This window comes from Capricornis sumatraensis, chromosome 8 (assembly GCF_032405125.1).
Source record: "Capricornis sumatraensis isolate serow.1 chromosome 8, serow.2, whole genome shotgun sequence".
Taxonomy (NCBI): domain Eukaryota; kingdom Metazoa; phylum Chordata; class Mammalia; order Artiodactyla; family Bovidae; genus Capricornis; species Capricornis sumatraensis.
In genome coordinates this window covers 93,217,599-93,241,735 of record NC_091076.1, presented here as the reverse complement: position 1 = coordinate 93,241,735, position 24,137 = coordinate 93,217,599, and the positions used below count along the sequence as shown (strand labels likewise).

Sequence of the window (24,137 nt, the reverse complement as noted above, 5' to 3'; positions counted from 1 at the left end):
ATTTTCTAATAAAAAATCATGATCAGTATTTCTTTGCCATCTTTAATATATCAGGAGCATGTCTTTTTTTTTTCTAATTTAAAAACATTTTGATTGTTTTTAGTCAACTATTTGTATTTGGTCCTTTTCTTTTTTAAGTTTCACTGATACAGGCAGTGCCAAAATCTTCACAAACAGTCCAAAGATTAAAGTATACATTTGATTATAACTGAAACACTTTTCTGTATACCTGAAACTAATACAATGTTGTCAGTCAACTATACCCCAATATAAGATAAAAACTTTTTTGAAGTATACATTTGAATCAAAACCATCCCCTAAGAACTAAAATAGATAAATGACAGAAATTATAGAAAGCAGGCTTTATAATATTGTATCTAAGGGATTCTAAGATATAAACATATTTCATGTTAAGACTGAAATAAGGTAGCATCTTAAAAATCAATGGTATCTTAGACTTCCCTGGTGGGTTTGGTAAATAATTTGTCTGCCAGTGCAGGAGACATGGGTTCAGTCCCTGGTCTGGGAAGATCCTACATGCCTTGGAGGAACTAACCCTTTTTACCAGTTATTGGACCTGTCCTCTAGAGCCCAGGAACCACAACAGTAGCCCCCATTCACAGCAAACAGAGAAAAGCCCAAGCGGCAATGAAGACCCAGCACAACCATAAATAAATAAATAAACATAATTCCTATAAGGAAAAAAAAAAGGTATCTTTAAAAATTTTTAATTTATCTTTAATTGTGGTAAAAAGACATAAAATTTACCTCTTAACCATTTTTAAGAGCTCAGCAATATTAAGTATACTCCCATTATTACGCAGTAGATCTCTAAAATTTTTCATCTTATAAAACAAATTCTGTACCCGTTAAATAGCAACTCCCTTTTCTTCCCCCATTCTCTGGGAGTCAGCATTTTACTTTCTAAGAGTTTAGCTATTCTAGATAGCTCATACAAATGGAATCATGCAGTATTTATCCTTTTGTGACTGACTTCTTTAATTTAGTATACTGTCTTCAACATTCATCCATGTTTGTAGCATGTGACAGGATTTTCTTTAAAAACCATTGTGTGAGGGACTTCTCTGGCAGTCCAGTGGTTAAGATTCCATGCTTCCAATGCAAGGTGTTCGAGTTCTATCCCTGGTCAGGGAACTGGGATCCCACAGGATCCCAGGAACTGGGATCGTCGAGCAGCATGGCCAAGACGAACTAAAAAAAAATTAACACAACTAACAAACAAAAAAAACTCTGTGTGTGTGTGTGTATCACATTTTCTTTAGTCATTTATCCATTGAGAGACATTTGGGTTGCCTCCACCTCTTGGCTATTGTGAATAATTCTACAATGAATGTGCATGTGTACATTTCTCTATTTTATTGTAATTCAATGGAATACGTGATGAGTAAGTACTCCATTGTGATGGATGTGGCATGATTTTTTTAATCTCATTATTGGACATTTAGTTTGTTTCTAACGCTTTACTGTTATAAACATTGTTGCAGTGAACCTTCCCATGACTACACTTGTGCAGACCTCTTTAATGTCCTTAGGATACATTTCTATAACTAGAATTGTTGACTGTGAGTATAAACACACAAGGCTTTTGCACGTCGTGCCAGATTTCCTTTAGAAAAGTTGTCACTTTGCACATCTACCCGGTGTTATTAATGTACCCATTTTTCTCTTACCTAACTTAATCTTTTAAATTCTTAGCAGACTAGATGTTATAATTCAAGATACATGGCCATATAGATTAAACTTCTTTCTTCATTCCTTCCAGAGGGAACCCCTTACCTGAAATCTGGAATCAGCCTCTTCTCTCATGAACCTGAGTCTGATCCCTCTGAAGACAGAGCCCCAGAGCCAGCTCATGTTCACAGCATGCCACCCACAGCCTCTGCGCTGAAATTATCCCAATTTCGAGTAGAAGAATCTACCAAGAAGCCAGCTGCTGCTCACATTACTAATACTACAGGGTGTAACCTGAGGGAAGAAAGTGTGAGCAAAGAGAAGCCAGAAGTGTTATCTTCAACAGAAAGAAGCAACAAAAGACTTTCTATGGTGGCATCAGGCTTGACCCCAAAAGAACTCGTGAGTGTCTCCATATGTATTTCCCTAACGACCAAGCCTTCATTAACATAGTGCAGATGGTTTTAAATGGGTGTTAACTAAATAACCTATAGGAAGAAATCTAGCCAACAAGCTCATTTCTATGTAATTTCATTTCCATTACTAATTTCTAAAAATTTATACCTAGATAAAGCTATAGCATGAGTTATTTTTGTATATATTTACTAAAGGAAATAGTATTAGCAGAAAGATTAGTGTTGAGTATGATACAGAGCTTTTTTAATTTTAATTTTCTTTCTATTGAAAAAAACAAGTATAAGGCATCGTTTTCCTACCTGAGTGAACTTACCTGCATGATTAAATTTCAGTTGGTTCTAAGCACATCATCAGATAGTAGCATTTTTCCATTGCTTATTGTTTTTTATCCTGGCTTATTACATTATTTTGATGTTGTTATACTGTTATGGTAGAATACACACAACATGAAATTTACCTTCTTAACCATTTTTAAGTGTATGGTTCTGTTAGTGATAAGTTTATCACATTGTTGTGCAACCAGTCTCCAGAAGTTTGTTCATCTTGCAAAACTAAAATTCTACACCTATTAAACAATAACACCTCATTCCCCCTGGCATCACCATTCTACCTTCTGTCTCTATGAATTTGACTATTCTTTGTTGTTGTTGTCGAGTCGCTAAGTTGTGTCTGACTGTTTGCAACTCCGTGGATTGCAGCACACCAGGCTATGCCAGGACACTTCACTATCACCCGGAGTTTGCTCAAACTCATGTCCATTGAATCAGTGATACCATCCAACCATTTCATCCTCTGCTGTCCTCTTCTCTTCCTGCCCTCAATCTTTTCCAGCATCAGGGTCTTTTTTAATGAGTCAGTTCTTCACATCAGGTGGCCAAAGTATTGGAGCTTCAGCTATTTTCACTGTTGAAAAGATTCAATGCTGCTGCTGCTAAGTCGCATCAGTCACGTCCGACTCTGTGCGACCCAATAGACGGAAGCTCACCAGGCTCCTCTGTCCCTGAGATTCTCCAGGCAAGAACACTGGAGTGGGCCGCCATTTCCTTCTCCAGTGCATGAAAGTGAAAAGTGAAAGTGAATTCGCTCAGTCATGTCCAACTCTTAGCGACCCCGTGGACTGTAGCTTACCAGGCTCCTCCGTCCATGGGATTTTCCAGGCAAGAGTACTGGAGTGGGGTGCCATTGCCTTCTCCGTATACTGAGTGAGTGAAGTGAAGTTGCTCAGCCGTGTCCGACTCTTTGCAACCCCATGGACAGTAGCCTACCAGGCTCTGCGGTCCATGGGATTTTCCAGGCAAGAATACTGGAGTGGGCTGCCATTTCCTTCTCCAAAAAGATTCAATAGTGGATGTCATTTATTGCATGCAGAGAAATGATTCAGTCATTCTTAAATGAGGCCTCCCAGGTGGCATTCATGGTAAAGAACCCACCTGTCAATACAGGAGGCATCAGAGATTCAGGTTCAATCCCTGGATTGGGAAGATCCCTGGAGGAGGGCATGTCAACCCACTCTAGTATTCTTGCCTGGAGAATCACATGGACAGAGGAACCTGGCGAGCTATAGTCCATAGGATCACAAAGAGCTGAACAGCTGAGGCAACGTAGCTTGCACACACTCATTCTTAAATATCTTTCTTGATATATCCTTCCTGGGATAGGAGCCATTTCTCATCCTAGCTTGTTGATAGGTTAGCAGCTGCACCTGATCTCTATGGCCAGACGTGTGTCACTACTAAAATGGCAAAAAGTAAGCTATGACTGCCCTAGTAGAGACAGTGAATCTCATCAATAATGCGAGAAGTCTCACCTCATAACTATGTGCCCAGAATAGCTGTTTGCTCTAAAAATTCATACCTATGTCTGATAGTGTTGCTTTTGGTCTTTTGCCAACACATCTAAAATTCTCATTTATTCGTTGAAAATTAGCATTTCTCATTCCTTTGTTTTGTGAGATCAGCTTTTCAGAGGAGGCTAAAATGATGTAATCTTTCTTGCCCTGGGCAATCCTGAACTGCATATTAGATTCTAAGTGGCTTGGGTACTGTTGTCTTTAAACAAGCAAAGAGGAAAACTTTTCAGCTCTATTCAGACTTGCTGAAGTGTGGTAAATTTATTATGAAAGCTTCTGACTGTATTACACATGATTAATTCTGAAGCCCATATTAAGATGATCTTTTCAGCAGTTGCTCTTCTAACTGAACACTGTTTCAAGGCTGGGATTTCAGCAATTAATCAGTTCAGAATTGCTAATGATCCTGGCAGAGGGCAGTAGGAAAAGGGGGAGGATATCATTAACTTCTCCAGTTTGTCTTTTTCAGTGCCCTGTGGCAGTACGGAGTGAGGCAGCATGAAAGAAAGTTGCTAGGCCTCCACTGCAGTCGTGGCACCCATAAATACTGGTGTAGGTGGCAATGGCTAGTCAATGATGACCCTTAGTAAACAAAATTATTTACCAGGCAGTAGCTGCTAATTATGTCAGCTGTGTCCATAATGGATCTGGTTAATTTCTTTTACTGCCTATTGATTTTTTTATTTGGTTGCTAGATAATAGCTCAAAGGCTCTAGATTTCTTTTGAGGCAAGTGTGTGTCTCTTCTAATCCTTCTCCTTAAGAGGAATTGATAGATTTGTACTAACTTTTAGAAGCATCTTGACTTGAATGTTTTGAAACTGTCACCAGGGTGAATCTAGTTCTTTATAAGCCACTTATCTAAGCATAACTTTCTGTATAGGCTAGTTACCCCTCAGTTTATAAAGTATAGACTCATAAATCTAAATTACAATATAAAAGGGTGTCACTCCACAAAGAAACTATCTTAGGGAATCAAATGATATCTGCATATCTGTTATTAAAGGGAAAATTAATATTATTTTGAATCTTTGGTTATAATTCTATGTCTGCTAGCACAGACTACTTCAGAATTTCTTCCTCTGATTTGTACATAATTTTTATTAAATTACTACTTATTTTGAGACTTCATATTAGAATAAAAAGGGTGTACTTTTATGAGAAAAAATGGAAATTCAAAACTGGGATAACTAATTCTCAAGCTGTGTACTAGAGGTAATTTGTTATAATGTAATATTTGGTTTGGTTTCAGATGCTTGTGCAGAAATTTGCCAGAAAACATCACGTCACTTTAACTAATCTAATTACTGAAGAGACTACTCATGTCATTATGAAAACAGGTATACCAAAAGCCTTTACAGAATATGCTATATCTGTTGTGTAAAACGACTTCCCTGGTGGCTCAGACGGTAAAGCATCTGTCTACGATGCGGGAAACCTGGGTTCGATCCCTGGGTTGGGAAGATCCCTTGGAGAAGGAAATGGCAATCCACTCCAGTACTCTTGCCTAGAAAATCCCATGGACAGAGGAGCCTGATGGGCTACTGTCCATGAGGTCGCAAAGAGTCGGACACGACTGAGTGACTTCATCATGTAATGTTGTGTAAAACTATATGAAGAAATGGGAGTATTTGTTAAGCATAGCATGAATGATCTTCTTCCAGTAGTCAGTTGTTACCTGATAAAAGAAAAATAATAAGTTTTGCTACTTCCTGAACCTCTTTTATTTTGGGTTAATACTGGAGAATGATAAGCCAGAACGATGAATCACTTCTAGTCCACCCTGCCTGGACTACACTGTGTGAGGGCTTTCTGGGTAGGACAGAGCCCAAGTCCTAGCGAAACACATGGGGCAAAGAGGGGAATGAGTAGAAGTGAAATCTGCTTATTCAAAATCTAGGTAGTTGGAAACCCTGGCTCCATGTCCACTCCATGTCCTCACCCCACTCCAACCCTAGTTTCAGTGTGGTTGAGAGTTTTTCAGGAAACAAGTCCAGTTATTGCTCTGAGATAGCCTAGCATATGAAAAAGGAAAAAGAAAGGAAAATTCATTTGTCCGACACCTTCCCCTTTTAAAATCTTAAGTTCCACTTATGTGATGACAAGGGAGACCTCAGAGGCTTTTAGTTGACTGTAAGGTAAATCTGAGTAAACATTTCAGGGCCACTAACAAAGCTCATTTGAAATTGGGCCTTACTGATACGAAAGCCTAACACCAGAGCAAGTGAGGTGATGATTCTGACACCCCCTACACACACACAACCCCACCCCCTCTAGAGCGAGCTCCTGAAAGATATGTGCTCTGTTTTGAGCACCATGCTTTCTTTTCACACTGGTCCCTGACAACAGTTTATCCAGAGGCAGATGAAAGGAATGGGGAAAGGGAATTTAGAGCAATGTCATTTGAAGAAGAAATGAAGAAATAAGAAGACCTAAGGAAACAAGACAAGCGTCTTCAAATATCTGAAGAGTCGTTGTCTGGAGAAGGAGTTAGGCTCACTCATGAGCTCTAGAAAGCAAAGACGGGTTCCTGTGGCAAACAGAAGATGCAGGTTGAAGCACACCTCTTAAAACCTCCCTAACAAAATGGATTCTGTAGTCCTCTCTGGGGTTTTTCTGTTCTTGAGCGTGGGATCAAGACTCCTTGGCAGGGACACATTGCCTTAAAACTTCTAAGAGCTTAGGTTTCTACTGTATTACGATTGAACCACAGGGACAGAGGATAATGCTCACAGGAACCAGACAACAAAACAAGGTACTGTGAACTAAGTAATGTTTTAGAGATGAATATCTTTAAACTTGAATATATCTTAAGCTATAGGTTTGGATCAAGGCTGCTGATAGGTGAAAAGAAAACTTTAAAATGCAAATTAAATTGAAAGTGGTTCAAGTCTTTAAACTCAAAAGCAATAATACGTTTGTTGCTTTTAAACTAGAAATGACCTAAAATTTCTGTGTTTAAAACATATTATTAAATCAGCCTTCACGGCAGTTAAACAAAAAGCTTTAAAAAATTGTGTGTGGGGGGTGGTGAGGGGCGGAGATTTTTTTTTAATTTGTGAAGAATTCTGGTTAGGAAGAACAGCAGTTGCTACTCCCAGCAGATGGCCTGCTGTGTTCAGGATTTAGTTAAATACATTTCTCCTGTTTAAAACTAAGTGTTTTTTCCTGAGTTACCTTAGTCCTTCACAGGGGCCTTTAAAACATGAAAAAAACCCAGAAGCAATTCTTCAGCTGCTTTCTAAAATACTTAGGTTGAAAAGAGGAAAACTATGAAAATACTTTTTTTTTGGTCACTTGGAAGGAAATTAGGAATTAGGGTTAGGATTCCCCAAGTAGAAGTTCTAGGGGTGAAAATTCATCACTTACATTGACATTTCAAATTTAGGATTTCAATAATACTTTTTTCTTCTCCTTTCACATGTACCATCTAGTGAAATAGATCTTCCCCATCCACACATACCAATACTACCAACATGGGTAATTCCTTGAGCACAATGACAGACACCTTTAACTGCATTGGCATCTAGAAAATAGGGCTGACATTTCCCGTGATCTTGCCTTCCTGTCAGCCTTTTCCAAACTTCCAAAGATCCGCACTGGCTGGTTAGAATTATGACTGCTTTCAGCCTCTGAGTCTACCACCAGAGGTGTTAGAATCATCCATCCAGACTGATCTCAGGTAGCGTAAGGAGCCTGGGGTGCTTCAGCTTCTTAATGGCAGCCTTTCCTAATTTAGTTTTAAACTTCTAATCCTTTGGATGTTTTCCATTTTGCAGATCCTGAGTTTGTGTGTGAACGGACACTGAAATATTTTCTGGGAATTGCAGGAGGAAAATGGGTAGTTAGCTATTTTTGTAAGTACCGTATAATTTTTCCCCTCCTCCCTTTAACACCTCCAAATTGCATTTTGACACCTAACATTTTAACACCTAAGGTTTTTGCTGATGCTGAATCTGAATTAAGGAAAGGTCTTTAACAGTAACACTGAACTAAGTTTTAGCTTTAATGCGTATGTCTTTGTTCAGATATGCTGGTGGTGTGGGGGGAAATGTTTTTCTTTTGATAACTAATAGGACCTAATCTGCTCCTGGCAATGTTAAGCATAAAATCTAGGGATTTATTTAATTGTAGGCAGAAATCCACGTGCAGCAAGCACTTTTATAATGTTAAATTAAGCATCAACGGTCTCTCTAGAAGGAAGTCTATTAAGGAGCTGTGGTTTTACAAAGAGAGGATCACTGTTCAGTGTTATTTCTCCCACACTCTTATGTGAATCACTTCACCATCCACCTCCATGAAGGGAGGTCTTCTGCTCTTGTGTAACCTGTCTTTTCTATGATCTTTTCAGGGGTCATCCAGTCTATTAAAGAAAGAAAGATGCTGGATGAGGTAGGTACTCTGTTTTACAAACTAATCAAAGAGACTTTATACCATTGAGTCATACAGTCACCAAAAATTTATCTGCTTCCTGCCTTGCACTACTTTCTAAAGATTTTCTTTGATAATATCGATCATCAAGAGTTATGCAGGGATTTCTGTGGTGATCCAGTGGTTAAGAATTTGCTTTCCAATTCAGGCAATGTGGGTTCAATCCCTGGTTGGGGAACTAAGATCCCATATTCCGCTGGGCAACTAAGCCTGCACACTGCAACTAGAGAAAGCCAACGCACTGCAGTGAAGACCCAATATAGCCCCCAAAAAAGAAAAAAAGAGTTATGCAGAGCAAAGTAGGAAATTCTGTGTTCTCATTTGTTTGTTTTAATAGAAACAATCCTTTCCTCAGAGAAAAGAAAAGGAATTTATAAAGTAGCAAACAAAGATTCATAAGCAGGAGAAACAGGCCCACCTAAATCTTACACACATACATACACCTTTATAGAAAACTCATTCACAGTTGAAGAAGAATCCTTCATATTAACATGCAAATGTGTCTGTTTAGAAATCTGATTCCTTCAAAGAGATTTTACTCTTTGATACTGAGAACAGGGAAAGGTAAATAAGATAGAGCGTAGGAGGAGGAATAATTTTAGCACAGCCATCTTAGAGCTGCTGGTGACAACAGATCAGGCAAAATAAAATTACCAAAAAACAGTTTTAAACTATTATACACTGTTCAATATATTCATAATTAATTAACTGACATTTCTGTTGGTTTTAACTTTCAATGCCATATTTTTGGGAGCCTGCTATCTGCTGGGCATCAGGAATACAGCAGAAAGCAAGACTGATAGGCCTCTGCTTTGGTGGGATGAATGTTCATTGAAGGGTGGGAGATACATAATAAATAAGATAAATAAAGATAAATAGATAAAGATGTGTTTAAATATCAATAAACACTATGAAGAAATATACAGAACAACAGACTGGCAGTTGACTGGGGACAGAGGTTGACTATTAATATTTAGGTAAAGAGACCCAGGAAGCTGTCTGAAAAGCTTGCGCTGAAACCTAAGAAACAAGAAAGAATTGACCTTGAAAAATGTAGGAAACAAATGTTATAGGCAGAGGACAGCAAACATAAAGGTCTTAAGAAAGGAATGAGCTTGATTTGTTAAAGAAAAATAGGCCAGGGAGGAACGTCTCTGGTGGTCAGTGGCTAAGACTGCACTACCAATGCAAGGGGCCCAGGTTCAGTCCTTGGTCAGGGAACTGGATCTCACATGCTGCAACTAAGAGTTCACATACTGCAGCTGAATATTGTAGGTCCTGTGTGCTGCAACTAGGACCCAGTGAAAAAGAAAGAAAAATGGGCCAGTATAGCTGGGAGTTGGTGAATCTTATGTAGGAAGCTGCGGAGAAGGCGATGGCACCCCACTCCAGTACTCCTGCCTGGAAAATCCCATGGACGGAGGAGCCTGGTGCGCTACAGTCCATGGGGTCGCTGAGTGAAGACTGAGCGACTTCACTTTCACTTTTCACTTTCATGCATTGGAGAAGGAAATGGCAACCCACTCCAGTGTTCTTGCGTGGAGAATCTCAGGGACCGGGGAGCCTGGTGGGCTACCGTCTATGGGGTCACACAGAGTCGGACACGACTGAAGTGACTTAGCAGCAGCAGTAGCAGCATGTAGGCAGCTGAGGTTAGACAAGAGGTTGGAGAAGGTCATAGACAAGGGCCAGGTTTGGTGTGAGTCATGGTAAAGAGTTTGAATGTTATCTGTGCAGTAATGAGGCCTGGAAATGGTAAGAAGAGTTTAGTTTGCGATGGTTGGAAATAAGACTTACTAATAGGTTAAATCGGAGAAGGCAATGGCAACCCACTCAGGTACTCTTGCCTGGAAAATCCCATGGATGGAGGAGCCTGGTGGGCTGCAGTCCATGGGGTCGCGAAGAGTCGGACACGACTGAGCAACTTCACTTTCACTTTTCACATTCATGCATTGGAGAAGGAAATGGCAACCCACTCCAGTGTTCTTGCCTGGAGAATACCAGGGACCGGGGGAGCCTCGTGGGCTGCTGTCTCTGGGTTCACAGAGTCAGACACAACTGAAGCAGGAGCAGTAGGTTAAATTGGAGGATGGGGTAAAGAAAGGAATTGAGAGTGTAATGGTTAAATTTTTGTCCTGAACAACGAAGTGGATGTTCAGTTCAGTCGCTCAGTCATGTCCAACTTTTTGCCACCCCATGGACTGCAGCAGGCCAGGCTTCCCTGTCCATCACCAACTCCCAGAGCTTACTCAGACTCATGTGCATTGAGTTGGTGATGCCATCCAACCATCTCATCCTCTGTCATCCCCTTCTCCTCCTGCCTTCAAACTTTCCCAGCATCAGGGTCTTTTCCAGTGAGTCAGTTCTTCGCATCAGGTGGCCAAAGTATGGAAGTTTCAGTTTCAGCTTCAGCATCAGTCCATTCAATGAACATTCAGGACTGATTGCGTTTAGGATGGACTGTATGGATCTCCTTGTAGTCCAAGGGACTCTCAAGAGTTTTCTCCAACACTACAGTTCAAAAGCATCAGTTCTTCAGTGCTCAGCTTTCTTTATGGTCCAACTCTCACATCCATACATGACTACTGGAAAAACCATAGCTTGGACTAGATGAACCTTTCTTGGCAAAGTAATGTCTCTGCTTTTTAATACGCTGTCTAGGTTGGTCATAGCTTTTCTTCCAGGGGCAAGCATCTTTCAATTTCATGGCTGCAGTCACCATCTGCAGTGGTTTGGGGGCCCAAGAAAATAAAATTTGTCACTGTTTCCACTGTTTCCTTATCTATTTGCCATGAAGTGATGGGACCAGATACCATGATCTTTGTTTTTTGAATGTTGAGTTTTAAGCCAGCTTTTTCACTCTCGTCTTTTATTTTCATCAAGAAGCTTTTTAGTTCCTCTTCACTTTCTGCCATAAGGGTGGTGTCGTCTGCATATCTGAGATTATTGATATTTCTCCCGGCGATCTTGATTCCAGCTTGTGCTTCATCCAGCCCAGCATTTCTCATGACGTACTCTGCATATAAGTTAAATAAGCAGGGTGACAGTATACACCCTTGATGTACTTCTTTCCCAATTTGGAACCAGGTCTTTGTTCTGTACTTAGTTCTAACTGTTGCTTCTTGACCTGCATACAGATTTCTCAGGAGGCAGGTTAGGCGGTCTGGTATTCCCATCTCTTTAAGAATTTTCCACAGTTTGTTGTGATCCACACAGTCAAAGGCTTTGGCATAGTCAGTAAAGCAGAAGTAGATGTTTTTCTGGAACTCTCTTGCTTTTTTCTCTGATCCAACGAATGTTGGCTTTTTTTTTTTTGAATATTGGTAATTTGAACTCTGTTTCTTCTGCCTTTTCTAAATCCAGTTTGAATGTCTGGAAAGTTCTCAGTTTATATACTGTTGAAGCCTCGCTTGGAGAATTTTGAGCATTTCTTTGCTAGCATGTGAGATGAGTGCAATTGTGTGGTAATTTGAACATTCTTTGGCATTGCCTTTTCTTTGGGATTGAAATGAAAACTGACCTTTTCCAGTCCTGTGACTACTGCTGAGTTTTCGAAATTTGCTGGCATATTGAGTGCAGCACTTTCATGGCATCATGTTTTAGGATTTGAAATAGCTCAACTGGAATTCCATCACCTCCACTAGCTTTGTTCGTAGTGATGCTTCCTAAGGCCCACTTGACTTCGCACTACAGGATGTCTGGCTCTAGGTGAGTGATCATACCATCATAGTTATCTGGGTCATGAAGACCTTTTTTGTATAGTTCTTCTGTGTATTCTTGACACGTCTTCTTAATATCTTCTGCTTCTGTTAGGTTCATATTGTTTCTCTCCTTTATTGAGCCCATCTTTGGATGAAATGTTCCCTTGGTATCTCTAATTTTCTTGAAGAGATCTCTAGTCTTTCCTATTCTATTTTTTTCCTCTATTTTGCACTGATCACTGAAGAAGGCTTTCTTATCTCTCCTCGATATTCTTTGGAATTCTGCATTTAGATGGGTATATCTTTCCTTTTCTCTTCTGCCTTTAGCTTCTCTTCTTTTCTCAGCTATTTGTAAGGCCTCCTCAAGCAACAGTTTTGCCTTTTTGCATTCCATTTTCTTGGGAATGGTCTTGATCACGCGTCTTATACAATTGTCAGGAACCTCTGATTGTCAGGAACAATGAAGTGAATGTTAGTGATGTTAATTAGATAAGGAAGACATGAGGGAGGAGTGTGTTGGGAGGGGGAGGAGTGAGAGGCAGGAGTAGAATCAAGAGCTCTATTTTATTTATTTATTTTTTAAATTATTTATTTATTCATTTTCGGCTGCTCTGGGTCTTCATTGCTGGAGGCAGCCTTTCTCTAGTTGCAGGAGAGCAGGGGCTACTCTCTAGTTTTGGTGCACAGGCTTCTCACTGCATTAAGCGTCTCGTTGCGGCTTGCAGGCTCTAAGATGCAGGCTCAGTACTTGCGGCGCACAGGCTTAGTTGCCCAGAAGCATGTAGGATCTTCCTGAACTGGTATCCCCAGCATCACAAGGCAGGTTCTTAACCACTGGACCACCAGGGAAGCCCCACGAGCTCTGTTTCAGATGGATGGATTTGGGAAATTATGTTGTGTGACACCCAGATAGAGAGGTTAGTAGGCACAGGGGTACGACGAGGACTGTTAATTTTAGGGTCATCTTCAAACAGATGACATTATTTATCACTAGACTCTTCTCACTCACATGACCAGGAAATATTCGGAGTTCTTTGGTTTTTTTTTTTTTTACCATACCACGCAGCATTTGAGATTTTAGTTCCCCAACTGGGATGGAACCCATTCCCCCTGCACTGGAAACACAGAGTCTTAACCACTGGACCACAGGAAAGTCCCAGAGTTATTTTACCTAATAACAGCCTATGATTATCTCATGACTTTATTTTTCTTTATAATACTCTTAGCAACAAATGTGGTCCCTGAGAGTCTGAGTTTCAGTAAGAATTGTTTCTAAGCATTCTTTTCCCCAAATTCTCCCGAAAGCTCTAACCTCTTCAATTTGATTAGTCTTTATTTTCTCATCCTTGACCAGTCAAAATATGATTATGAAAAGCCTCTTTCTTCAGTATATTAAATGTATATTTTATCATTTTGGTTTCATTAACTATAAATCTCTCAATGGGAAACCTGAGAAGCCCTTACTTCTTTAGATGGTAACACAGATTGATTTAAAAGATCAGGAATTCTCCAGTTATCTTTAAACAGCCCAGTATTAGGAGTTTAATCTAAATGCTAAGTGAATGTTTTGAGAGGAGATAGATGTTGAAAATTAAAATACATCAAGTCCCAGTGAGGTGAAAAGCCAGTTGTTAGTTTCTGTCCAGAAAGATTTGCTTCAGTGAATTGATTTCAGCAGCTGAAATGCTGGTCATTTCATTCATTCTACCAATAAGGATGATTTTGGGGGAAGGGGGTCAAAACTGCCTGGCAATACATTCCTTAAATATGACATATCTCCTCTGTTTGCATTGAAGGAAGCTTTTTCTCTGACCCCTGTGGTTTGGGTTTGGTTTCTTTCAGCATGATTTTGAAGTCAGAGGAGATGTTGTCAATGGAAGAAACCATCAAGGCCCAAAACGAGCAAGAGAATCCCGGGACAAGAAGGTAAAGCCCTTCTCCCCAGTGTTGACAAAAAGCCCACCTACTCCTCTGCATTCTGACCCACTTCAAGGAGATGGTCTCATTCATCTTATAAGGGGCCTTATAAAATGGTCCCTTACACTGCTAGAACAACAAGTAGGTGCGTTCATAATAGGGTTTTGTTTTGTGTTTTTTTTTTAGCTTTGCTAACCCAACAAAGTAAATAAGTACAGTCATTCCTCAATACCCTTGGGGAATTGGTACCAGGACACCCTGAAGATAACCAAAATCCAAGGATGTTCAAGTCCCTTTTAAAAATGATGTCGCATTTGCATATAATATCTTTCCTTATATTGTTTTAAAATTTTTGCTTTGTTTGCTGTGCTCAGACTTTTTCTAGTTGCTGCGAGCAAGGTCTGCTTTCTCATTCAGTGACTTCTCTTGTTGCAGAGCATGGGCTCTAGGGCATGTATGCTTTATAGTTAGGTCTCAGGGGCTCTAGAGCTCAGGCTCAGTAGCTGTGGCACGCTGGCATAGTTTGTCTCAAGGCATGTGGGATCTTCCCAGAGCAGGGACCAAACCCATGTCCCTCCTACTGCCAGGCAGATTCTTAACACTGAACTACCAGGGAATTCCATTTCCCATATACTTTAAATCTACTCTAGATTACTTCTAATATCTAGTACAGTGTAGATGCTATATAAATAGTTGCCAAAAAGCAAATTCATGTTTGCTTCTTGGAACTTTCTAGGAAAAAAAAAAAATTTTTTTTTTTTCCAAATATTTTCCTTTGACAGTTGATTAAATCTGGACATAGAACTTATTGGATCCAATAAGGCAGTGGGCCAACTGTATTATCTGTTTTATAAATGAGGGAGCTTAGAGGTTTAGAGAAGTTATATAATTTGGATTTCCTTCTAGGGTGCAAATCTTAGCTGACAAATGGCAGAGCTGGCATTTGAGATAGATGTGAATCTAAAACCTTTGCACTTTCTCCTTTGCAGTGGTGTTTCTCTATAGCAGTGTGATAAGTGCTGTGAGGGGGTGTACCCAGTTCTGTCTGGGGAGCATAGAAGAGGAAGTGATATCATTAACATCTATGCCATGTTCACTATATCCAGGGACTGCTAATTAATTAAGAATTTTACAGCAATTCTAGGAAGCATGTACTATAATTATGCCTATTTTATAGATGAGAAAATTAAGGCTCAAAGAGGTTGAGTAAATTGCCCAAGCTCACACAGCTAGTTGTGAGCCCAACTAGAAGCTGAACGCCTGCAGTCTCCCTCTCAAATCTGACTCTTAATGACAACACCATAGTTTCCTGGCATTATAGGAGGTTTCATACAGGAGGAAAATTAATTATTCTGACAACTTTACAAATAAAAGACTATAGGCCCAGGAAGATTCAGTGACTTTCCTCCCCAGATCATACCATTGTGGATGATGTAGCCAAAATTATGTCATTCTCTCAAGGAGAAATCCAGGCAAGATTTCACACCTTCAGAAAGACACATGTACCCCAGTATTCATTGAAGCACTATTTATAGTAGCCAGGACAAATCGATAAGTGAATGGATAAAGAGGATTTGGGGTGTATACACAATGGAATATTACTCAGCCATAAAAAGGAATGGAAGTGGGTCATTTGTAGCAAAGTGGATGGACCTAGAGTCTGTCATATAGAGGGAAGTCAGAAAGAGAAAAAGAAATATTGTATATTAATGCAAATGTGTGGAATCTAGAAGAATGATACTGTTGAGCCTGTTTGCAGGGCAGGAGGAGAGATGCAAACGTAGGGAACAAACGTGGACACAGTGTAGGAAGGGAAGGGGAAATGAATTGGAAGAATAGCATTGACATATATACACTACCATGTGTGAAATAGATGGCTAGTGGGAAGCTGCTGTATAGCGCAGGGAGCTCAGCTCAGTCCTCTCTGATGACCTAGAGGGGTGGAATGGGCTGGGGAAATGGGAGGAAGGTTCACGAGGGAGGGGATATATATACATACATACAGTTGATTCACATCATTGTGCAGCAGAAACTAATACTACCTTGTAAAGCAATTATACGCCAACTTAAAAAAAAGAAAAAGATTTCACACCTGCCTCTCAGGCCTGAGCTGGCTCTCGGGTCACTGAGCGCTGATGTTCCTGGTCTGCATTCCCTCCTTTTCCAAATGTGCACCGCTGGGCATCTCAGAACATCCCCATACAGAGCACCTCGTGTTCCTTTATAGGACTTGAGAGAGAGCCAACAGAGATGCTTTTCTGAGGAAAACTGCTTTGGGAGATGAGCACAGATGGAGCCCTCGAGCTCAGAAACCCTTGGGGTTGGTGTACCCTCACCCTTTGAGTCTATCAAGTAACTTCCAGATGCCAAGAAAAATTGCTGCCCTGTTTCTCCTCCTGCTTGGGCCCCAGGGCAGCTCTGTGTGAGCCAGTCAGTTGTTTTTATTCCACTGGATGCGAGGCAGAGTCAGCACCAGATTCTTCCCTCCTTGAAAGGAAAGTCCAGCATTTGGAGTTTTGTCCTACATTTGTAATGGCAGTGACGGAACATGCTGGTCAAAGTAATGTCGTTCATAAGACGCCAAGTGTTACCATAGTGGTTTTTTGTGGAAGAGAAATGTATTTGAAGAGGTGAAATTTCAGATTTCCTATCTCACAACTAGACATCCTCATCAGTGAATGTCAGCCTGGATGTTGACATCCAGAATGGAATTAGGAATTAGAATTCCTAATCTTTTGTACTATTTGCAGCAACATTTGGCTCCAGTCGGGCTTCCCTGGTAGCTCAGTTAGTAAAGAATCCATCTGCAATGCAGGAAACCCTGTTGATTCCTGGGTCAGGAAGATCCGCTGGAGAAGGGATAGGCTACCCCCTCCAGTTTTCTTGAGCTTCCCTCGTGGTTCAGCTGGTAAAGAATCCACCTGCAATGTGGGAGACCTGGGTTCGATCCCTGGGTTGGGAAGATCCTTTGGAGATGGGAACAGCTACCCACTCCAGTGTTCTGGCCTGGCGAATTCCATGGACTGTATAGTCCATGGGGTCCAACGAGTCAGACACGACTGAGTGACTTTCACTTCACTTCACTTGGCTCCAGCTGGCTGTCTGGAGACAACTTTTAGCATCATAAACATGTAGGTCCTGCCAACAGGTTTAGGATGCAGTTTATTTGTAGAGATAGTAAGAATGGCACAGATGGAGGTTGTCATTTACAGCAGAAGCAGACTTGTCCTGCTATCTGTCCTTATTCCTCTGGCTGAGGTTAAAGTGGGAGGGGAGGAAGGAGAAAGGTGAACATTTCCTAAAAGGCCATCATGTGTTTTTAGCTTCCTGATTTTTCTCTGCTCCAGTCTCTCTTGAAGCCTTGTGAGTTCTAGGCCTAGACAGTTTTCGATTTAGTGGAATGGGGAGAAAGAAGGAGGGTCAGGAGAGAACATAGGCTACCTAAATCGTATGTATCCAGCCAACTGGTACGATTTCAACTTTTTCTTTAAAATGATACCTAATTCCTTCCCTAAGAACCTGTGCCAAAGCATGGGTAAGAATTTGCTTGTCTGGAAAGAGTCATCACCAGCCACATGAAGCTGTTTACATTGTGATTAACTAAAATTAAATAAAATAGGAAGTTCAGTTCCTCAATCATGATCACATTTCAAGTGCTCGTTAGCTACAGGTAACTCATTAAAGCAATTATAGAACATTTCCACCATCACAGAAAGTTCTTTTGGACAGTCTGTTGAGTACTGTGAGTAGAAGAGGTACCTACAAGTTACAGTGTGATCTGTGTCTCCTGAAATTTATGCAGTCAGCTTAGTGGAGAGAGGCAGAATCAGGCTTCACCGTTAGGTTAAAGACAACTTGGGTTGCCTGAAGGAACAGTGGCCATTCGAAGAGCAGTGTGAAGGCAGGAACAGATGTTCTGGGACTAGAAGAAAAGGAGCATGTACACATAAAATAAATATAAGCCTTTCTGGCAGTTAGGGTCAGGGTTCGTACTGACTTATCAAGTCTGGATAGACATCAAACTTCAGATGATAACTTGAATCTTTTGCCATCCAAGCCTTTTCTTAAAGATAAAGGAGGACCAGTTTTTTTCTTCTGATCTTACAAGAAGTATAGTTTACCTGCACAGGTCAGGGGAGAGCCTGGACCTGATTGGTAGCAAGATGGGATCCTCAGCTCTTGAACGACAATGATTGACTGTAAAGTAGATCAAATACATAGAGCACTTAAATTCTTCTAAAATCCATCAGTGTTGTGGGCACTGGGCTGAATATCTCTGGAAAAGAGCAGCAGAAATTATCAGGTGTTAAAGAAAAGGAAATGTTCTTACTTTTGAGAGTCTCTATATTGCTTTGGGGGGAAATTGCCCCCCATGGCATGTGGGATTTTAGTTCCCCAACCAGGGACCGAACCCTTGCCCCCTGTTTTGGAAGTGCCATCATAACCACTGGACCACCAGGTTAAGTCCTCTATATTGCTTTTTATAAAATCCATATCTTTTACAATGAACGTTTCTTTCTTTCCACCCCTCTCCCTCTTTTCACCCAGATCTTCAAGGGCCTAGAAATCTGTTGCTATGGACCTTTTACCAATATGCCCACAGGTAAGAGAACTGCTCAATCCATCACCAACCTCTCCCCTACATCATCACCTTATGGGGGTTCCCTCAGTTGGGTGAGATATTCTAGAGGTTATTCTCTTTCTCTACCACCCATCAGACAAAATTGCACCTAAATAGCCTATGGCAGGGAACTAGCCCAGTGCCCCTTCTCAAGAGCTAGAAGGCGGTAAAGAGTTAGCACACAGTGTGCTCTGTGCTCAGTGGGATAGAGCTGGTTTTGGTCTAAGAAAGGGGGAAATAATAAGTTAGGGAGAAGATACCTTTTAGGCTTGTAAATGTCAAGAAAGAATTCTGCTCCTCCTAAACCATCTTTATTTGAAACAGAGACCAAAGCACAGCAGCTGCCTAAGCCCTGTGGGCCTGGGGCCCCACACAGGCCCAGAGCAGAGGAAGACTCTTGATGAACATTTTCTAATTAAATTCAATACTGAATGTAATGTTATGTTGAGAAGTGCTCTGGAGCTCAGCTCTGGAGTTGTGCAGCGCTGAGGTGCTGAGGTGTGTATAGATTTGGTTCATTGTTTTCCAAACAGAGGCTACCCTCTGGCCTTTTCCAAATAGAGGCTGCCTTCTGGCTACCCAGTTTTGCCTCTGTACCCACTTCTGTCCCAGAGATCAGGTCCTCCCACTCCCCTGAGGACCAGATGAGCAGAACCTGGCAAAGTAATTTTGCTTTTGTCTTTATTGTTTACTGATTGGATTTTTATGAAATTTCCAAGTGCCACTCAGAGCTTTCTCAGTGTTTCTGTACTTTGATATAATGAGAACCAGGGTCTCTAGCAAGCTGTCACTTTGGAGGTGAGTTAATGGACCTTAGTGTACTCAGCCAAACAAGAAGGAGCATCTCAGCAATCCCTAGAAATGGACTGACTGATGGAAAAGAGAACTTGAAGCTGCCTGGAAGCCACCCAGCAGTCAGTTCTGCTGATTTTCCAGGTCCAAGTGGCATATCGCTATGATCTCTTCCAATTTTTCTTCCCCCAAGGGATTTGATCCCAGCTCTGTAGATAGCCTTTCCCCACCAATGTGCTGAGTCTCTATCCAGAGTGACTTGTATTTTTTTCTTGACTGAATGAATTATCTTCCCGTCTTTTGACATTTACAGTAATTACCACCAAGCATGGTGCTCTCAGTGGCTGTGATTATCAATTACCAACACAGAATTAGGCAGGGAAGGAGGGATGGCAGGTGGGTATTTTTTCACAGTATCTTAGCCAGCAATTTAGCAAATTAATGGAAATTAGGTCTTTTTTTTTTTTTTCTTCCAAAGAGTTTCATTTGAGAGACTTTGACCTTATCTACCAAGTGGCCTTATGGGTACTGATAAGCAAAGTAGGTAGCATATCCGTGGCAAATTGACTCTGTAGAATTAGAATTTGTAGTTTAAGGCCTTTCTGTCCCTTTGGAGTGGCAAAACATGGACTCTCCCACTGAGAAGTTTTGCTGTAAGCCTTCATCCAGAGGAGGATGGGGTAGAGAGCTCAGGTAAATGTGTAGATCACTGTGGTGATTTTGAGTCTAAATGTCCTGTTTAGATCAACTAGAATGGATGGTGCAGCTGTGTGGGGCTTCTGTGGTGAAGGAGCCCTCATCATTCACCCCAGGCCAGGTAAGTGTTTGGTGCCCTATCAGGGAGGACATAGTATCCTGTCCTGAGATTGAGCAAGACAGAACCCATCAGTCCCTAGGAACCCCCCAATGTACCCTCAGGTGCCTCACCTCACCCTGACCGTTCTCTGCCCTTGTACCTGTGCCAGAAGACTCTATCTCTAAGGGGTAAGTGAGAACCCAAGAGCTCCAGGTATTTAACACACCTAAGGGGATACTCTTTCCCTCTGTGTGCGTGTGTGCTCAGTCGCTCAGTTGGATGCAACTCTGTGACCTCATGGACTGTAGCCCGCCAGGCTCCTCTGTCCAAGAGATTCTCCAGGCAAGAATGCTGGACTGGGTTGCCATTTCTTCCTCCAGGGGATCTTCCCAACCCAGGGATCAAACATAGGTCTCCTGCATGTCCTGCGTTGGCAAGCGAATTCATTACCACCGAGCCACCTGGGAAGCCCTCTTTCCCTCTGACCCTTCCTTTTTACCATGTGCCCTTCTCCCTCATTTGTGTGGTCGCCCACAGAGTAGTCTGCTTCAGCAAACCATTGAGAAGTGGTGAAGTGACTGTCACAAAAGTCCTGTTCTGACACCCTCAATGCTTTTTCCTTCCTGGGGGTGCAGGGTACTCACCCAGTTGTGGTTGTGCAGCCGGATGCCTGGACAGAGGATGCTGGCTTCCATGGTGAGTTCTCTCTGTAAGGCTTCATCCAGAGGAGTCTGAGGTAGAAGGTCCAGGTTAAGTGTGCAGATTACTGTGGTGCCTTTAAGTTTAAATGTCCTATTTGTATCACCTGGGTGGAGGGTGCACCTGTGAGAGCCTCCAGAAGGCCATAGGCTTGTACCTGCATCCTATGGGGCGGGATGCATTTTATTCACTACAGATTACCCAGTGCTTGATTAACACAGTTCTCAGTACACTCTACATGCTCAATAAATATTTGTTGCATGAATGAATGAATGGCCGAAATGTCCTTTCAAAACATGTTTATTGTTTATTTTATATTTTAAAAGTAGTGCCTGAATTGTTTCCCCAGGGGGGGAGGGTTAAATATGAAAATTCATCACATAAAATATAAATGAGCACAAACACAATAAAATAATACCAGTAAGCCCAAGATTGTCCACTTGGAGAGGATCACCAGAAAGTTCGTGTGTCTGTGTATACACAGGTATATTTTATACAGATGTGATCATGCTCATCAACTGTTTTGTTTTTTCATTTAAGATATTGCAAACATGTTTCCACATCATTAAATTGCAATGCTGTTTTGCTCTTTCTGTTGATTTTTCCTTTAACAGATTGGAGCTCATGTTAATAAAGTTGCCAGAGGCTGTAGGCTTTTACCAGTAGTCACTCCTGAGCTTCAGAGTAAGGTTCTATTACTACATCCTGAAGCATTGCTGAGGATCCATGATTTAGCTCCTGCCTGAGGAGCTCTACAAACTCATCCAACCAGTTGCCCCAAGTAGATTTAGAGTCTCGTCTGGAAAATGTGAACTGATACTAATCTCTGCTTGTGTTCTCTGTCCCCAGTGATCGGGCAGATGTGTGAAGCACCTGTGGTAACCCGAGAGTGGGTACTGGACAGTGTGGCCCTTTACCAGTGCCAGGAGCTGGACACCTACCTGGTCCCCCAGGTCGCCCAGAGCTGCTGCTGATTCCAGCCAGCCGCATATATTAGAGATAGGGCCTGTCTCTGCAGGATCCCAAGAATGAGCTTAAGAAATGGTCTTTTTCCATGTTTAAGAAGCGCCTCTTCAGTACTTCCACAGCCCCAATTACTAAATATTTTATGTACATCAGCCTGAAAAGAACTTCTGGCTCTGCAAGGGTTGCTTAAAGATTTTCTGCTTCAGGTCTCCCTTTGAAATCTGCCATGAGCACAAAATTGTAGTAATTTTTCACCTGAAAAGAATTTAAAATAATTTAATCTCCACCAATTGAACAGGATGCTGATTCATTATTTATCAGCCCTATTCCCCATCCATGCGTGAGCTGGAGGCACAGAGTGGCTGGCCTCAGGAGAATAGCTGGTTTCCCCAAATTTGTTTCTCAAAAGGCCAAATTTCGTTTCTCAAAAGGCCAAAAGTCAGATCCTTCAATGGAAGGTGAGTGCTTGGGAATCTTGACGTGACTTAAAATCAGAACAGTCTGAGGGCAGCTCTCAAGTGTTGAAATGGAGCATTGGGTAGTGAATCCACAGGCAGGTAATGGATATAATATAAAATTTGAGGGTTATTTGAAGAGAGGGGAGTCATTCTGGCCCTGATCTCCTAAAGTCTGGGCCGTAGTTGTTGGATTTCTAAAGAATTTCTCAGCACTAATGTGCTCTAAAGCAAAATCTTTTCAAGAACTGGTATCCAAAGAGAGTCTTCTAACTCCCCATTAGTAACAAATAAAATGTTTATTGTTGCTCTGATATGTGACCCATTCCTCTTGAAATGTAAGATCTCTGATATAAATATTTCAAGTCCGTAAAATGATGGATCCCACCAGGAAAGGAGCTGTTTGCTTTCCTTGAGGTAATTTTTTTCCCTTTGCTCCCTATTGCTGAACTGTACAGATTAATAAATAATTTTGTTTGCTGAAGGAAGAGAAAGTGTTTCATAAACTCATGATCCAGGACTATTTATAATTGTTGGAAGGACTAGGTCTTCCTTAGTCCCCCAGTGTGTGGGGCAGTAAAGACTTGATTATACAAAATATGTTTTGTAAATGTTGTATTTTCACCTGCAAATAAACTTGGTAGCAACACCAAGTCTGACAGCTCACTTGCAGTCTTGCTCAGAGCCTTTTCTCACTATCTCCTCTGTTGTTGTTGCTAAGTCGTGGGTCCAACTCTTTGCCACGCCATGGACTGTAGCCCATCAGGCTCCTCTGTCCATGGGATTTCCCAGGCAAGAATACTGGAGTGGGTTGCCATTTCCTTCTCCAGGGGATCTTCCCAACCCAACGATCCAACCCAAGTCTACTGCCTTGGCAGGCGGATGGATTCTTTACCACTGAGCCACCAGGAAAGCCCCTCTCATCTGTTAAATGGGGGTAATAATAGTACCTACCTCCTAGGATTATCAAGGGGACTTCAAAATCTTAATGTATTTGTTTTGTGTTACTACCATAACAAATTTGTCACTAATCTAGTGGCTTAAAACTATACCCATTTATTACCTTACAGTTCCGTAGGTCAGAAGTCCAAGACAACTCAGCTGGTTTCTTTGTTTCAGGTTTCACAGGACTGTGTTTCTTCCCAGAGGCTCCGGGAATGAATGTTTCCAAGTTCATTTCATGTTGTCGAGATTGTTCCTTGCAGTCTTATGACTGAGATATCTGTTCTTTGCTGGCTGTCAGCCAGAGGTCATCCTTAACTTCTAGAGGTCACCCACATTCCAAACTCATGGCCTCTTACCTACATCTTCAGAAGCCAGCATTGCCTGCTCAAATTGTCTCACGGGATCTCTCTGACTCCTGCTTCTACCTCATAACTCCTGCCAGAGAAATTTCTGTTTCTGGTAGGAGTGTATCCACCAGGTAATCCAGGGTGATCTCCCTATCTTAAGGTCTGTAACCATAATTAGAGTTTCAAAGTCCCTTCACAGCAGCACCTAGCTTAGTGCTTGATTGAATAACCCCTGGGGCCAGAAATCCAGGGAGGACATCTTTAGAATTCAGACAACCCTTCCTAATTAACATGCTTAATCCACTGATAACTGTATCATCTTTTCTTGGTCTGCTCTGTTCAGAAATTAGCATCCTTTTTGACACAGAGAGGGAAATCCTTGCATAATTCAGTACTGCCTTATTTGTAAGGAAGGCGGATAGGTGAAGGAGAACTAGAGAAAATGGAACTACCTGCCATTATTATATTTTTATCTCATTTAGTCCTTTCATTTATTTTTGGTTTCGCTGA

The 24,137-nt window shown here is 41.4% G+C and overlaps 1 protein-coding gene across 37 annotated transcripts in view; it reads left to right on the top strand.

Annotated features, from left to right (window-relative positions):
* Positions 1-22,414, top strand: part of BRCA1 (BRCA1 DNA repair associated) — a 65,860-nt gene extending 43,446 nt beyond the window's left edge. For 33 of the 37 annotated variants that reach the window (XM_068975967.1, XM_068975946.1, XM_068975959.1 and 30 more), the window contains 9 exons: positions 1,784-2,094; positions 5,210-5,297; positions 7,737-7,814; positions 8,309-8,349; positions 13,932-14,015; positions 18,555-18,609; positions 20,163-20,236; positions 20,851-20,911; positions 21,764-22,414. In XM_068975967.1, the coding sequence (XP_068832068.1) occupies positions 1,784-2,094; positions 5,210-5,297; positions 7,737-7,814; positions 8,309-8,349; positions 13,932-14,015; positions 18,555-18,609; positions 20,163-20,236; positions 20,851-20,911; positions 21,764-21,888 (917 nt within the window). In that variant the 3' untranslated portion in view covers positions 21,889-22,414. The remainder of the gene's footprint in view (positions 1-1,783; positions 2,095-5,209; positions 5,298-7,736; positions 7,815-8,308; positions 8,350-13,931; positions 14,016-18,554; positions 18,610-20,162; positions 20,237-20,850; positions 20,912-21,763) is intronic. The other 4 variants (XM_068975948.1, XM_068975937.1, XM_068975949.1 and 1 more) reach the window with 2 other exon arrangements.
* The last annotated feature ends 1,723 nt before the right edge of the window (positions 22,415-24,137 follow it).